The 15586-nt window shown below is 39.6% G+C and overlaps 1 protein-coding gene across 1 annotated transcript in view; it reads right to left on the bottom strand.

The window, feature by feature from the left end:
* necab3 (N-terminal EF-hand calcium binding protein 3) overlaps positions 1 to 15586 on the bottom strand; it is a gene marked incomplete at its 5' end in the record, with an annotated part of 34173 nt that overhangs the window by 17903 nt on the left and 684 nt on the right. The window contains 3 exons of the mRNA XM_040158994.1: positions 1084 to 1109; positions 2913 to 3021; positions 12006 to 12030. Of these exons, the coding sequence (XP_040014928.1) occupies positions 1084 to 1109; positions 2913 to 3021; positions 12006 to 12030 (160 nt within the window). The remainder of the gene's footprint in view (positions 1 to 1083; positions 1110 to 2912; positions 3022 to 12005; positions 12031 to 15586) is intronic.

Raw genomic sequence — 15586 nt, 5'->3', positions numbered from 1 at the left:
GTTAAATAAATCACAGTAAATCCTTGTGGGGAAGCCATTTGTAATATCAAATTAGTATTGCGGAGAAACACTTTAATGTTAATTAGTTCAATTAAATAGCTAATTTTACTATAACCAAAGATTACACTCAATATGACACACAGGCAACAACTTGATCCAAGGTTAATGGATCAGCAGCCCCTTTTACACTTCTCTTACTTTGATTCAAATAAGTTACCTAACTGAATTTCACACCATCACTCTGTAACACTTGGTAAAAAGAACACAATGCAATGACTGATAAATGTTCAGTGAACTAAATCTGAAATAAGAAGGAACATTCTGTCTTTGACAACAGTCAACTTCTCTTGACTTAAAATGGAAAAGATGCCATTTCCATTCAATAAATTATGCAGACGTTTTATTCTGGGTACCACTGGTATTTACAGGGCTCTGCCCTATTTCTCTTCACTTTATTCAGGCCACTTGACACACGTGCATTTTTAAGATGATAAAAAATATAGGTCAATAGATCTGTGCCATTTTTAAAATTTCATTTTACAGATTAAAATCAGTGTTGCAGGTGGATAGTGGTGGTGTTGGTTTCAGTGTATATACTTTTTCGCCAAAACATTCTAAAGAATTGAGAGGATTTAACACAATAGTTGGGTCATTTTCTTTCTTTGATAATTGATTATTGATACCACTCTTTTGCCTGTACAGAAAATATATCAAGCAACCAGCAGCTGGTTAGCTTAGCACAAACACAGGGAAGCAGCTGCCTGAGTCTGTCCCAAGGTAACAACCAGGACCTCTACCAGCATGTCTAAATCTCACTAGCTAACATGTTACATTGGTCTGTTGTTTGTTTAATCCATACTAGAAACAAAGACTGTTTATAGTCTAACTCTCTAAAGTCTAACAAGTTAATTACTCAAAATAGTGCACTGTTGCTCTAACTTTATCCATGCTACGAATCACCTAAAAATATGGATCCACAAATACGACAACAAACACTGATGTTGGTGAATTTTTAAGACAGGAATTTTACGGAAATCAATGCACTGTGACACATTAAATCAGACAAAGCACTCTCCCACCAACCTGATAGCTTGTCAGTGTCCAGATTACTGCAGGGCAGAGCACAAGAGGAGATAAATGGGCAAAGGTTCAAAGTATCGAGGAAGTTAATTTAAGTTAAGTTGTGCAACTCTTAATTTCTGCCAGAGAGATTGTGTGGCTCTGAGCTGTGTAAGTATTATAGCATTAGACCAAGGAAGACACACAAACAAGATTCCAGTGTTAAAACCACCAAATCGCAAGAGATGTTTAGCATTCTGCACTTTGCCGTTTTGCATGAAGAATATTTCTGGTGAAAAATGCATGTTAATGCAATTGTGATAGTGCCTTTTTTTTTTTTTTAAACTTACTCTGCTGTTGTAAAAACATTGAAATTAATACGTGTTTGTTTTTACAAGTCATGGCACTACTATTACATTGGAGGCTAAATTGTCTCAGTATCACAGTTTGATAAAGGCAGAACCAGTACTAAATGAAAAGTTCCCCTGCTGCTTTCATGGCATTTACAGGTCATTTTCACTCTCAGGTGCAGACCATATGCGAAGCTGGTAAATGGCTTGCGTTTAGAAGAAAGCTCAAACAGCAACTGTGGGCAACAATAATCCATTTCTCTTTTTAGTCACTGTTGTAAATTTTCATTTTGATAGTAACAATGTGTTCACACACTGTTGCAGGCTATCATAACAATGACCAAACAGATCAGTCTTTTCCCTTTATTTTCTGTTGATATTCTTTGTGTTATGTAACTTTAATCATAATCCCCAAATCCTGTGCAGGTTTTGGAAATGCTTTTCATCCCCAACTGATATCATATAATCAACAGTGCTGTTATTTAGACCAAGAAAGGCCTTCACTTGGACATCAGAGCTCAGTTCAGGCCAACTGCCTCAAAGCTTGGAGTGTAGTTAGAGAGGTCTGAGGGCTGCTGTGTTAAATTAGTGACAGTCCAAGCCTCACAGCGTTCCCAAAAGCAATTTATCACGTGAAGAACTGGCAACACATCCAAAGATAAATGTAGAGTTGTTGTTGTAGCCAAACAATATGCTCACTCTAATTGGTTAGGTGCAAAAAAGAAAAAAAAATCTTACAAAGTAAATTTAAAAACTTGAATAAAACTCAGTACGTCTGTGTGTGTATCTGTGGGTTTCTTTACGATTGTAATATAGAATATGGTCCACCAGTCACAGTGAATTCACTATATTATCTGAGCTGATACATATGATTTGACAGCCAAGTTAGAAAGTCTTGCTTAGCCTGCCAAGATGTGTAGACAGGAAAAAGGCTAAAAAAACTGTCTTATGAATACAAATCCCCAATCTGCCAAAGACAATGATGACATCTGGCTTTAGAAAAAGGATGAAACTTTCAACCGATTTTATTAACCAAAATAGGGGATAAATGGTCTTTTCCTCTGTGGCTGCAGTGAATTAAACATTTTCTGCAGACCAGTGATTTCAGCTGCTACCCTGAGGCTGATTTCTTTGATTGCAATTTTCGGAGGAGTAGGTTTTGAAGTGGCTGGTGTAGTCGACAGTATTTTACGTCCAAAGGAAGGGGGTAAACATTAATTCAGCCTGCTTGAGTTTGGTTGAAGGGCTTGTTTTTACTGAAGACCTTCCTCCAGCTGTGAGGCATTTGGCTTGTTACTGATGACTTGAAAGAAACACATTAACTGTGGCTTTAAGCTCAAAACACTTGCTGTTCAATCTTTTTTATCCTTCTTTCTGACTGTAAAAGGTTCAGATTGAACAATTTAGTATAGCACTTGTAGAAATAAAACAAAACAAAACAACACATTAGTCATTTTATACCACCGCAGATTAAAGAGGGCCAATTTCAAACAAAAAACTCACTTATTTTGTCGGCCATCTATGGAGTAGAAAAGCTCCTGCAGCTCCTCAGTAGTCAGGATCCCATCCGCAAAGTAAGCATTGAACTCTTCAAATGACAGCTTGCCATCGTCTGAAACACAGAGGAAGTGTTTGTCTACAGTATTACAGAGGACACAATCACAACCTAGCGTGTGTCGCCTGTCAGGAGATCATAAAGTCCCAATATTCAGGAGGAGTCCCATGAATTATTATTGCTACCTTTTGTTTTTATCTCAGCTCGATCATTTCTTGAAACAACGCTAAAGGCCTGTATCAAGACTATCTCTTCACCCGGTTATATATTCCATTTGTACAGGAACTGACTCATGGGGGGTCAGGGGCCCAGGAAGACTACTGTAAAAGGCATCAACCTAAATATCCAGGATATAAAAACACCTCTGTGCCTAACCCTCAAGCCTCAGAGCAGCCTCAAGTTGGAGGGGACAGTCTCTTGAGTCCCCCAACTATGGTTACATATTGTTAGTGATGCCTGGCCTTGTATGTGCTTCATGCTAAGCAAATTAACATTTTGGCGTCAACTACTGTATATGTATCATATCATACTATTATTATTATTTTATTAGCCATAATTTAAGAACATGTTATTGAGAATAATTTGAAAATGATTAAAATATCTGAAAGAGATTCTATTTGTCCATTTAAAAACAGAATACATGTACCCATCAACAACATGCTTCAGCTAATAATACTCTAGAAACTCCATTCCCTGTAATCTGAATCCAATGTATCATTAGTTCTCTTGTGTCTGTGCCCCTGTTCCTGTTTTTGGTGTGACAGCACACTAGTCCAAAACCCAAACATATACAGTTTACAATTCTATAAAGCATACAAGAGCAGCAAATTCTTGCATGTGATGAATGGGAACCACAGGATGTCCGACATTTTTTCTTGATTTAAGCAATTATTCGATCATTAAAATTGTTTTTCATTTTCTACTGTGAGCACAGCTTGCTGTGACAGACAGTGCACAGAAAAATCAAAAGCTGTAGATAAATAGCTTGGTTGTCTTACGTGAATAAGTGCTCCTTTGTGAGCCTACTATCAATCTGTCTACTGGCACAGATTACAAAGATGAGTCAGAAGTTACACTGCCAGAAAGAAGCTGCTAGATGTTTTAATCCTCATAGATGGATTGGTATCTACGGAGAACATTTCTGAGCCAAGCCAGGCACTAAGGCGGTCAGAAGTAGACTGAAAGGAATTAGTCACTCAGTCAGTTCATGTGACTGAAGGACGGACCAAAATGACCAGAGTGATAAAACAGAGCCAAGATGGGCATTAGGAAAAATGAGTGTGACTGTGAAGTATTTGTTGACTCAGGCAAACAGGCGGGTTTTGTCATAGAGGGCCAGACAGCTCCTGAGAGAAACAAAAGCAATCCAGACATGACCATTAATGCACCCATATGGGAACTATCACCACTCATTTATTATTTGGCTCTGGCTTTAAACCGTCTGAGTGCAGGATGACTTTTGGCTTCGTAAACTTATTGAGTAATCTGCCCCAAAAATGGACAGGACAAGGTAAAATGAGACCAGTTTAATATGCCACAGAGATCCAGTTGGCTGACTCAGCATGGCTGAAAACTCAAGGGCAAGCCTGAAGACCATCTGTTCAGCTGGAGCCTCTTTGACACCGCTTGTCATTACCTCTGACCAGATATGTAACAGGGTGTTTAGAGATAATGCCTGGCCCGCGCCACTTTGCCTACTTTCTCTCTTTTTCCAGAAAGTCGTTTAATCTTCCTCTCATTCGCTTACGTGCTTTTTTCTCCTCCACTTGAAGAGCAAAACTAAACTGATAAAAAGAATTTTAAAATGTTTCGTGATTTAAAGAGAAATATGTGTGCAGCTTGGCTTTTTGCCTCTTTTTTTTGTCAGAAATACAAAGAATTGTACCACCACAAAAATCACTATAAAGAATTGCATTCTGAATCTGCATTATCTCTGTACCTCAGAGCAGTACATCAGCATATTGAACCAGAAATCTAGCAGTGCCAGTTGGTATGCAGAGTTTTAAAATCTCTTGTATAAAATCCTTTGGATCAACGCAGTCACTCAGTATTCACTGCCTCCGATGGGTCATTTTTTGGTTTTAAGCTTGGTTTTCTAGTTTTAAGGGGAAAAAAAATGCATGTTGGAAACTGGATTGAACTGCCTCGGGGGAAACAGAGTAACTACATTACTACTACTACTGCTGCATTCATGCATTATTGTCACACTTTAACGATCATTTTTAAAGGCTTTATGCTTAGTTTTTGAAGTTTTACTTGTATTTTGATGCCATCTGTTGTTAGTTTGTGCATCTGAGTCTTAAGATCCCTCCACATGTCTTTGTCTCTTCTCACACTGTTGTGTTGAATGAATGTGTTCGGAAAGCTTCCTATATTCGGGCTGCCAAACTAGATATCCAGCAGTTATGCTCAGAAGGGACACTCTTGATAATTCGTTTGATGGACGAGTGATGACTACTGGCAGTCTCTTCTATTCTCTTTGACAGTTCTGGGTTAAATGTCTTCCTCATGAAAGAGGATGACCGCAACAAACAGACAAGCCTGGGCCTCTGTGTTTTACCTCTTCTATTATTACAGAGATTTATGATAAAGAGAAAAGATTTTGAGTTGCTTGTTAGATGGCTAATAAGTCAAATTTTCTGCTACTCTGTACATTTTGAAGATTGTGTTTTCTTTGACCTTTGAGTTACTAGGGCTACCTCCTTCCTTTCCAATTTCCAATTTATATCCAGTTTCGAATAGGAGCCATAACTCATCACTGTCTTCACTCAAAACAACCTGTTTGCACGAATTAATAAATGGAAACCCAGTCTAGGAGCAGCTGAATTGCCATCTGCAGTGAGTGCAAAAAATACAAAAGTTGAATCTGGAGGGTCGGCTTGGACTGAGTTAAGGGCTTGGAGAGCAGTTCTGGAAGTGGAGAGACGCCCGTGACCCATGGCACAGCAATACTACCACTTTATCCCCTGTGTTAGGAGACACCAAAGTCTGAGTCCTGAAAATGCAGATGTCCGTGCTTAGATTAAAGCCACATTAGCAGATAACCGATTCTTATCGGGTTTGGTTCCACCGCCCGAGGTATTCCATATATTCAAATCCAAGATGGATTCTCATCTCATACAGGCCCTTTAAGGGATGATGGTGACAGATGGCATTAAAAGCATCGGGAAAATGAAGATGCACAGTCAGGTGTGGGAATTATGTGATTGTTATTTTAAGACTCATACCTGTTGGTCTCTTCTCAATTCCAGTTTATGCGTCCTCTCTTCCATCACTCGGATCTCTCTGTCTGAATTGAGGGATGTGAGGATGATGGGAGGATGGAGAATTTGACGCAACACTTATTTGCCAAATGGGACTTCATTGTCCAGTCAAGCGCCATTCTGAAGCGATGTTTATCATTTATGAAGCGTTGCACAGCTGTATCATTTATCACTGAGTTTATATTGGTTGAAGTGCTCTGCACTGATTTGTTGTTTTAGTGCAGAGTTTCTCAACTTTGGGGTATTGACATACCTAAATATTCCGGCACTTCCTGACCCAAACCTACTATGGGTTATAATCTAAACAGTTCATACACTCTCTCTTTCCCTTACATCTCGCATGTGCTCAAATAACGTAACATACTGTTGCACTTGAAACTTGATTACCTCTAAAATGTGTCACTGCATTTATTTTCCTCGTCCCATCTCTCCATGTTGTGTTTTATTAAAAACTCACTGCATCAAAATGTCATTGGTTTTCATTGGCTGTCAATCATCCTCTCACAGTCCCATCAGAGCAGCTGCAGTATCCAGTTATTAAACAGATTCCCGACCCAAACACCTGCTGATGCCTTTAGATTAATGAATCATTCATGCATGGCCCAATGACATATAAGGAACACTAAGTCCTCTACGCAGAGGACCCATTCCAAAGAACATTCATAACATACACATTCAGGCCTATATTATGAACATGACTTATGATGCACTGAAGGTAATGCGATTTTACAGCAGCTATTTCTGGGACATTTTCAGAGAAAATAACGACGAGCTTCCTGGTGAATAACTTAATCATAGTCTGGAAATCAATCATACTCTGTGTAAGCAAATGTTGTTGATCTGGTTTTAAAGGAAACAGGAGCTCTTTGAGACCAACAAAATACCTTCAGTTTACTTTAAATTAGACTCAGTTTTTTTTCTTCCTTTTCATTGATATATTTTGCATTATATAATGAAGTTTTTGAAATAAAATATTTCTGTTAACAAAGCTACAAAGCTTGTGAAAGAAAGGCTCCAAGGCTACATAGAAACAATAAGCTTTTGTCCCTTAACTTTGCGAGTCTAGTGATTTCTAAGATCAAGAAAAAGAAAAAACACAAAACATCACACTGTGGTGACAAGGTAGAATAATAAGAAGTATGGACATTATTGGACCCAAACCCCAACTATATCCACTTGTCACTGCAGCAATTTGTCTGTACAGCTGTTTCATTTGAAAACAATAAATCATCTGTGTGTTGAACACAAATGTGGCAGAGAACATTCACAGCACACCTGTGGAAAAAAGGCACCAGCTAACTGTGTAATACCCCCAACTTAAATTGAACCAAAAATCTACACTGTTAAACCCTTCATACCGCACACTGACGCAGAGGAAATTCCATTATTACAGCAAGAAAGTAGCTATAAATCCCACTGTAGGTCGAGTCAGAAGCAATATGCATAGATTGATCTTTAATACTGAGCCAGAAAAAACACTTTGGAATTTCAAGGTGAGAAAAAGTGTTTTCAAAGAAAGTGTGAGGCTGGCGAAGTACGCTGATTCTTCCACACACTCTCTTCTCCTTTACAGTTAAAAAAAAAAAAAAAAAGTCAGGATGGTCTAAACAAAGTGCTGAGAGGATCAGAGTAAACAAAAAAACCTAACGAACAAGTGAGGGAGTCCTGTAAAGTAGGGCACAAAGTAGGCCGCACTCTTATCTCTCATAAGGTTAGTCCCATTGCAGCCTCTCCTAAGTGGTTTCTCCTAAGTCCCACAAATGCATCACAGTTTCAAAAGCAAATACTATTAATACGAGATTTGGATCTTGTTTCTTGGTGGTAAACTCCTATGCAATACTGTATACCCAAACCTTTTCCAATTCTGGTCTACTTAGTATCAGTGCTCTATTTAGGATGCGTTCCACCGACCCATCTGTGAGGACGTCTGTGATAATAAGCTGCCTTTTATCTTCCATACCCTAATATAAGCCTGTATGCTGCTACCACATACCCTTCTGCTTCTTCATTCTCCGACACGCTAATGGTCTGAAGCTGACTGGTCTCTTCCTTCATGTCGGAGTAGATGTCGTGCAAGAAGAAGGTTCATTAAAAGCTGAGGAAACAATGAGGAATGGAGCTCTTCAGCTATCACACTGGAAATTCTCTTCTATATCTATGGGAAATCTGAACGTCTCTATAGGGAAGACAAAAATTTCCCAGAAAATGTTAAGTTTTGCCTTATATTGCTTTATAAGGACAACATTTTCTGTACTTAAACTTCAAGCTCAAACAAGTGTGCTGATCTGTGACCATTCTGCCAATTAAGTTGTTTCACAGTTGGGGTTATGTAAAATGGCTAATTATCCTCAGGATTTCATGCGCACTGGTAACAGTGAGTCTTAAACCATTAAAAGCAGGATGTGCTTGCAGTACAAAACTTCAAGGAGATGAGCATGAACTTTAATGCAGTAGAACCTCAATCCTTAAAGCATTGCCATATGAGGCCAGCAGAACAAGCTGGATACACAATATTATCGCCTTATAAGTTAGCAAAGCAGGCAGGCTATGGCAGACATGGAGAGACATTAGTGCTCATTTGGAGTCATATTTCCATCCAACCAATGTGGAAAAAGGCCAATATTCGCTTTCCTCTTAGCTCTGCTCTGCTCTCCACAAACTCCTAAAAAAAAAATACTTATCTCTTTAGCTGCTAAATGGTCCACTTTGTTAACTGTAGGAGTAAAATGTATGTGCAGTAATTAGTTTCAACTACAGGCATATGTTAACACTAGTTCATTATTCATTGCATTCTACTGCTGAAGATCTCATCTTTATTTTGTTGATATTACGTAGTCGGTCTAATCCCTGTGGTATTTATTACTGAGAGATAAAGAGCAGCGGATGGAGCACAACATATTTTCTTTGTGTTTCTCTTTTATATTAACACTCCTCCTTCCCCCCACTTCCTCCACAACTGGTTCTGTGGTGACAGCCATCTCAGCTGAGCTCATTATAATAAAAATCTAACAGTGAATATATTGGAGGCCGCAGAACAATTCATCACGTACAAGACCCGTCACAGTGAAGGTTAAGAGCTGTTCGGAAGTAATTGCTGTTCGGACGCATGCTGATTACAGCTGCTGTAAATGCAACGGTGTCCCGGTGATCTGCACTTTTTCCTGATTTCCTTTGACACCTCATTGCTTGGTTACAAATAGTTTCTTTGCTTCTTTTTGGGCAGGGCATTCTTAGCCAAAGTACCAGCAGAAGCAAGGAGGTTATTACTACAGCAGGAATATTTAAAAACTTTTATAGACATCTGATGGGTCGGGCAGATTTCACACGTAGAACAATCAAGATTGTTGGGATTTGTTTTCCCGTGGGTGCAGTGTTATGACAATGCGACGGGACAATGGAATGGGTCTGTCTGAAGCACTACTTCTTTCGTCATGATTACTTTTTTCCAAAGCCGAACAAAAATACTATACTGATGGTTAAATGAGCTGTATTTTTTTCCAAGTGAAGTGATGTGGTATGATTTAAAATTAAACAAACTGAACAAAATCAGACCAAACCAGCTGCAGTCTAACACGAGTTTTTCTCAAAATTAAGCCCCCAGTTCATTATTGTTGTATTATAAATGTTGTCGTCCAAAACCATTAAAATTGTTCTGTGTTTACTGACAAGGATAAATCTGTTTGAGGAGGTTTTTCATTTGGTCTACTAAGACAACTTCCTCTTTATCTGGTTAGCTGTCCTGGTTGCTCTTGGTGGAGTTCTGGAGGGACATGACTTAGTTTGAAAGGAAGGGCAGGTGATGTTATTCGCCAAATCAGCCTGGACCCCAAAGGTTATAAAAGCTGGACCGATAAGAAGCGCTAATATGAAGCTGGAGGAGGCTAAGCCTCCCCAAAGTGATCATGGAAATATTATGAATTATGAATTACTTGGCTGGCAGATTGTTATTGGGATGCAATACCTAGCAGGTTATTTTGGTGGGAGAGAGTGAGAAAGCGAGAGAGACGGCTGAGAGACCAAGCTGGAGAGACAGAAGCCTCTTGTTGCTGGTTATAACGACCAACGCGCGCTGTGCTCCGATCATTTCCTGTTTTGTTTTCACCCGTCTGCATATTTTGGTTCCACGCGCAGCACGCACGGTGCACAAGGGGGGGGAACAAACAGGTGAGGGGGGGTTTATTCAGATAAGGCAGCGCAAAGCGAGTTTTTGGTGTTGCTGTGCTGAGAATAGACTTCTCAGAACCAGGTTGGTTTCTGAAGCAATGTCAACAAGAGCAAACTAAATTCTTTCACTGAATGTACAGATATACAGTCCCCAGCCCCTAGACGCACCTAAATATAAAATACAAACTATAAAGTTTAATGTGGTCAAAGCAGTAAAAGTAGTCTGCATTGATTTATAAATTGATATGATTGATTCTGACAACATCGGCTATCCACAGCTGCTTTATACTGAATGAAAAACTTCTCCTTTGGGTCACTAAATCTCTGCTGCCATCTGAGGGCAGCAGGACACATATGTTAATTAACCTGCAGCCTCTATACGCTTCAGACTGTTCAATCAGAACTCGGCATTCTGCCTGTTACACGGGAGACATCGGATTACCTGAGCTCTTTAATCCTCTGCGTCGTCAAACTTCTTTCCAACTTTGTTTGCAGTTTTTCAGCAGTTCATGTTTTAATCTGGAAATGCCTTACAAAGCTAATACTGCCGCATCGCATTTTGCGATATGATGTGACAATTTAAAACATGAGATGGCGCTCGCGCCGCCAATGGCTGGACCATCAGCTCTCTCTCTTTTCAGGAATTATCCACCCCGAATGTTGTTTAGACACAGTCTAAGACCATGAAACCACTGCGCTGGACAAATCTCTGTGAGCTAAATGAATGTGTCTGTGTCACATTTTCATCCATCATTTCATTTTCATTCGTTTTTTGTTGTTTTGCCAAAGGTAATGCCCCAGATGAATCATACAAACATGGCATCGTTTTGTGCCATTACAGCAGGATAGTTTAAACCTAGAAAAAACAGTTTAAAACATCTAAAAAATGACAAACCTCAGGTACTGATTTCAGTCTCATAGAATCAAGGGCAAAGGATTTTTTTCTGCACTCTGAAGTATTAGTCCATGATGCAGCACAACCACACACCCACACACCCGACCACACACACACACACACACACACACACACAAGAGCCTAACCTACAGCTGTAGGTGCTGTAAGTGCTGTCACATTTCCTGGGACTTGTTCAAGGCTGCAAAAGTCAAGACAATCACTCAGGTAAAATTAGATGCTCTTAGAAAAATGCGTACAACAAAAAAATATTTTCATCATAACCCAGCTCCCGGAATGCATTTAACAAGACAGGTTGATGATATATAACAGTGTGAGAGTATGCAGGCGTTATTGAGACACGTGGTAACCCCCCCCCCCAAATAACTTGGCTCAGCTTGCGTTAACACGACTCATATTAATTTGTAAACAGCACCCAGTCATCTGTGTCGACACTGACAGAGAGGTGCTTTATTTTGTGTGACACGTTCTTCCAGTCATGCCTATAATTCAGAATCTTAGCATCATTTTAATTGGGAGGAGAAAGTTGTTGGAGCATGAAGAGGAAGGGAGCTTCACTTGAAGAGCCACTCATGCAAATCCTTTATTTCTCCGCCCAGACTGTCTCAGGCATAATAACAAGTGAAAGAATGTCGAGAAACAAAAGGGCATGCACTGTGACAAATTATTCCTCACAGACATGTTATGTGCTGTTTACTCACCGTTTTTGTCTGCTCGGCGGAAAATCTGGAAAAAAAAAAAAAAAAAGAACGGGGAGGAGATGGTTACTACTTCTAGCCAAGTATCACTAATGGGAATCTTGCAATAAACAGGTGCAGATTATTAAGCATCATGGCAGTTTGTCAAAAAAACAAAAGGACGTTTGACGTGTGCTGTGCAAGGTTCATCTCATCTGCTGCGCTGAACAGAACCATCATATGAACAAGGACACTGACAAAGGCTGTTATACTCTGAGTGTGTGAGTCATGTTATGTTCAATGCCAATTGGTAGTATGTGTCAGATTGAAAACAGATTTAATAAGTGTCACTTCTGAAGTAAATAGTAATTTCAGAAACAGTCTAAGAGTAGCAAAGAGGCAAAATAGTCATTATCTTGTAGGTGCTTTAGTCACGAGATTACTCAAGGGAAAAACGTCTTTAAAAACCGTATTCACCCTGCACAGACCAACTGCATTAACGCAACTTGCAGTGTGCGGTGTGGATGTGCACATGAATCAAACGGCGGTTGATTATACTGTATAGTTTAATATGAAAGAGTAGTCGTCGCCCTGGTAACAAATAATTAGGATCCAGATAAACAACAAACAGGAGAGCAACATCTCTCTGAGCACTGAAAATCACTGAAGAGTGCACTGTGAGATGGTATATGATTAGCAACAGAGGCTGTGACGCCGCAGTCAGTTGTATCTGTTATAATAGCAACTATGACGAGGATGTTTCTGAATGAATAGGGGATAAATGGACACTTAATAAAAACAAAGCTACCACCTCAAAAACTATCACAACACTGAGTTGCAACAAAAGAAGAAAAAAAAAAATAGCCTCCCAAACCTCTTTTTTAATGGCAGAAATACTGTTCAAATACTTTTTAAGGTAAAATTGTTCACATGCAGTTATGCATAGTGTCAAAAATATAAAATCTGGAGCCCTGGAAAATGAAAAGGAATAAGACATGGATGAATGGAGAGACGGCTGACACTTGCACATGGCCAAAAAATGCTTTCAGGAATCTGCTCTTTCTTACTGATGGGAAATCGACAGTGTGACCATTATTCTATTTTTAACAGAGAAATCAGCAACAGAATGACTACTGTTCAGACGAGTGACTAACGCTGGGAAAGCCATTTGTTGCTTGATATAAACAGGCCACAAGGCCACAATATCGTTTATGGCTCACCATGTAAAGGGTGTTAGTCAGCTGCTGGCAGCCTTGAGAACAGGGGCTGATCAACAGAGGAAAATTAAGTTTGTCATAGTCTGGGTCTTACTTGGCTTTATGAGGAACTTAATTGTCTACAAAATGGAAATTGTTTTTGGCACATGCACACACAGCATAAATTCTGAGATCTAAGGAAGAGGCAGCATCTGAGGACAACTGACTGCACTGGGAAACCGCACAAATGATCTGACAGGTTTTAAATGGTCCATAGTGTAACCATAATGACTAAACCACTTATCTGGAGTGAAAATAAAGTCTAGTGCCCCCGAAATGCCTATTACAATGATCAACTGGATTGTTAAGTTGCATGCACAAACAACCAAAGTACACAGGACAAAGCTGAATTCGTCCGAAGTAGCTCTTGTAAATCAAATGGATGTTCACAATGGACATTTTGGGTGCCAATTATAACGCTCACCTTTGATTTCATGTCTAATAAGGGCTTTAGATAGTTGGACAAAACTGGGGAAAAGCGGCTCCATTATAAGTCACAGTCAAAATAAGAGGGAGAGAAAACACACAGAGAGATGTTTCAAAAGGCTGACACTTAGATGAACCTAGAACAACTGACTTAGCACGGAGAAAAGTGAATCTGGAACTAGAATTATAAACCACTGCACATTTATCTTAACCTATGCAACACAGTTTCAGTTTCAGAATGTATTAATTCATCTTCATACGACCGTGGAAAATTAAAATTTCCGCCAGTTCAAGTATGGCACTGCAATTTGTTTAAAGCATCTATTTCCATATTTGATTTTTGTCCTGTTTTGTCCTACGGTAACTTCATCATAGATATTACAAAGATTATTTGCAATGAAAAAAAATAAAAATAAATTGTTTTCTGTTCCCTTCTATCGATGCTATTCCACCCCCTCAGTCTGTTGTTTCTATTGTTAGGCTGCGGTCAGGACTGACAAGCTCGTCAGTTTTGACCTACAGGTTATTAATAACAGGAGAACGTGCCCCTCACTCTCATCTTCCCATGGGTCAACAAGCTCAAAGTCTGCACCTCTGCCCTTTGTCTGTCAATGCCTGTCTCTCCACAGCCTCAACCCTGACTAATAACAAGATGTCTGGTCACCTCAAACCGCCAATTGCTCTATTTCTGATTCATCTGTCTAGACGCAAAGGTGGCTGGAAAGCGACAAATTGCTGTCTGTGTTATTTGGTTAATGTAATATGCTGCTTTTGGTAGCATGATGGCAGAACATTTTGAATCCTCCTCGTTTGCATGAATCCGAAATTAATATCCTGTCTACTTTCAGCTTCTGCATGGCGCACGGTAAATCTCCTTCTCAGCCAGCAGCCTTTACTTTTTCCTCCTTTGGCACTGCAACCCGTCTAAGCAGCATTTCATCCCTCCTGCTGGATTCGATGGGAGAACAGGTACAGCGCTGTTAAACTTGTATGCTGTTTGACTGTGTCTTTTGGGCTTTCCAGTGTCAGGAAATGATAATGCATCATTTACAGCAAGCCCCGGAAAAGGTCAGACCTGCTTCCCAGAGCGCTCCTGCTCTGATGTCATGGTGGCAGGTGTTAAGACAGTGGGTTCTCTCAGGCTCCGCTGACACACTGCTTCTTTAGATTTTGTGCTTGAGAAAGAGAAAACCAGAACTAATGATCATATTTCGATGAGCGTATTGTATGTGACAGATTTATATTTGAAAATTATATTATGAAGTTTACATTTTCTTATTTTTCCTTCTCTCTGTTTCCTTACATGCCTGTTTTTTTGCTTCTCCAGTTGAAGAGCAGCAAGAGATGAAGATCAGGAGAGGGAGGGCAGAGATGAGAGAGAGAGAGAGAGAAAAAACAGAGCGCTGAGGATCGAGCAAGCTTCAGAAACGCAGAACCACTGTATACACATAACAAAGACAATAAAAAAAAAGCAGCCAACAATGTGGATGATAAAAGCACCTCCTACGATCATTGCCAGCATCATTAATTGTCCCTGGCCTTTGAACAGGGCATTTTTTCAGGCACTACTTTGTCTCTTGCTCGGGGAAACATAGTTATTACAGTCTCTACATCTCTGACATTCCTGTCACGGAGGCGTATCCGTCCGTTGCGTGTACAACTGGGCAGCACGTTTTTAAAATGAAATGGGTCTTGTTCTTACAAAGAATTAAATTCCTTTTACATTGACATCCCCTTTCTGCTTAGTATTTCCCCTGCGTGTGCATGTGTGTGTTTTTATCTCCAGTACACTAATGAAAATCAATGTGTACCACTGCATTAATAAAGTTCATCCACCGGCATTATCTCTGAAAAAATCAATCGCCATTGATCTGCTATACAACTTTTACTCCAGGCACACAAAATATTTATGATTGTTTTCAG

This window comes from Xiphias gladius, chromosome 21 (assembly GCF_016859285.1).
Source record: "Xiphias gladius isolate SHS-SW01 ecotype Sanya breed wild chromosome 21, ASM1685928v1, whole genome shotgun sequence".
Lineage (NCBI taxonomy): Eukaryota > Metazoa > Chordata > Actinopteri > Istiophoriformes > Xiphiidae > Xiphias > Xiphias gladius.
This window is presented reverse-complemented; position numbering and strand designations above follow the sequence as displayed.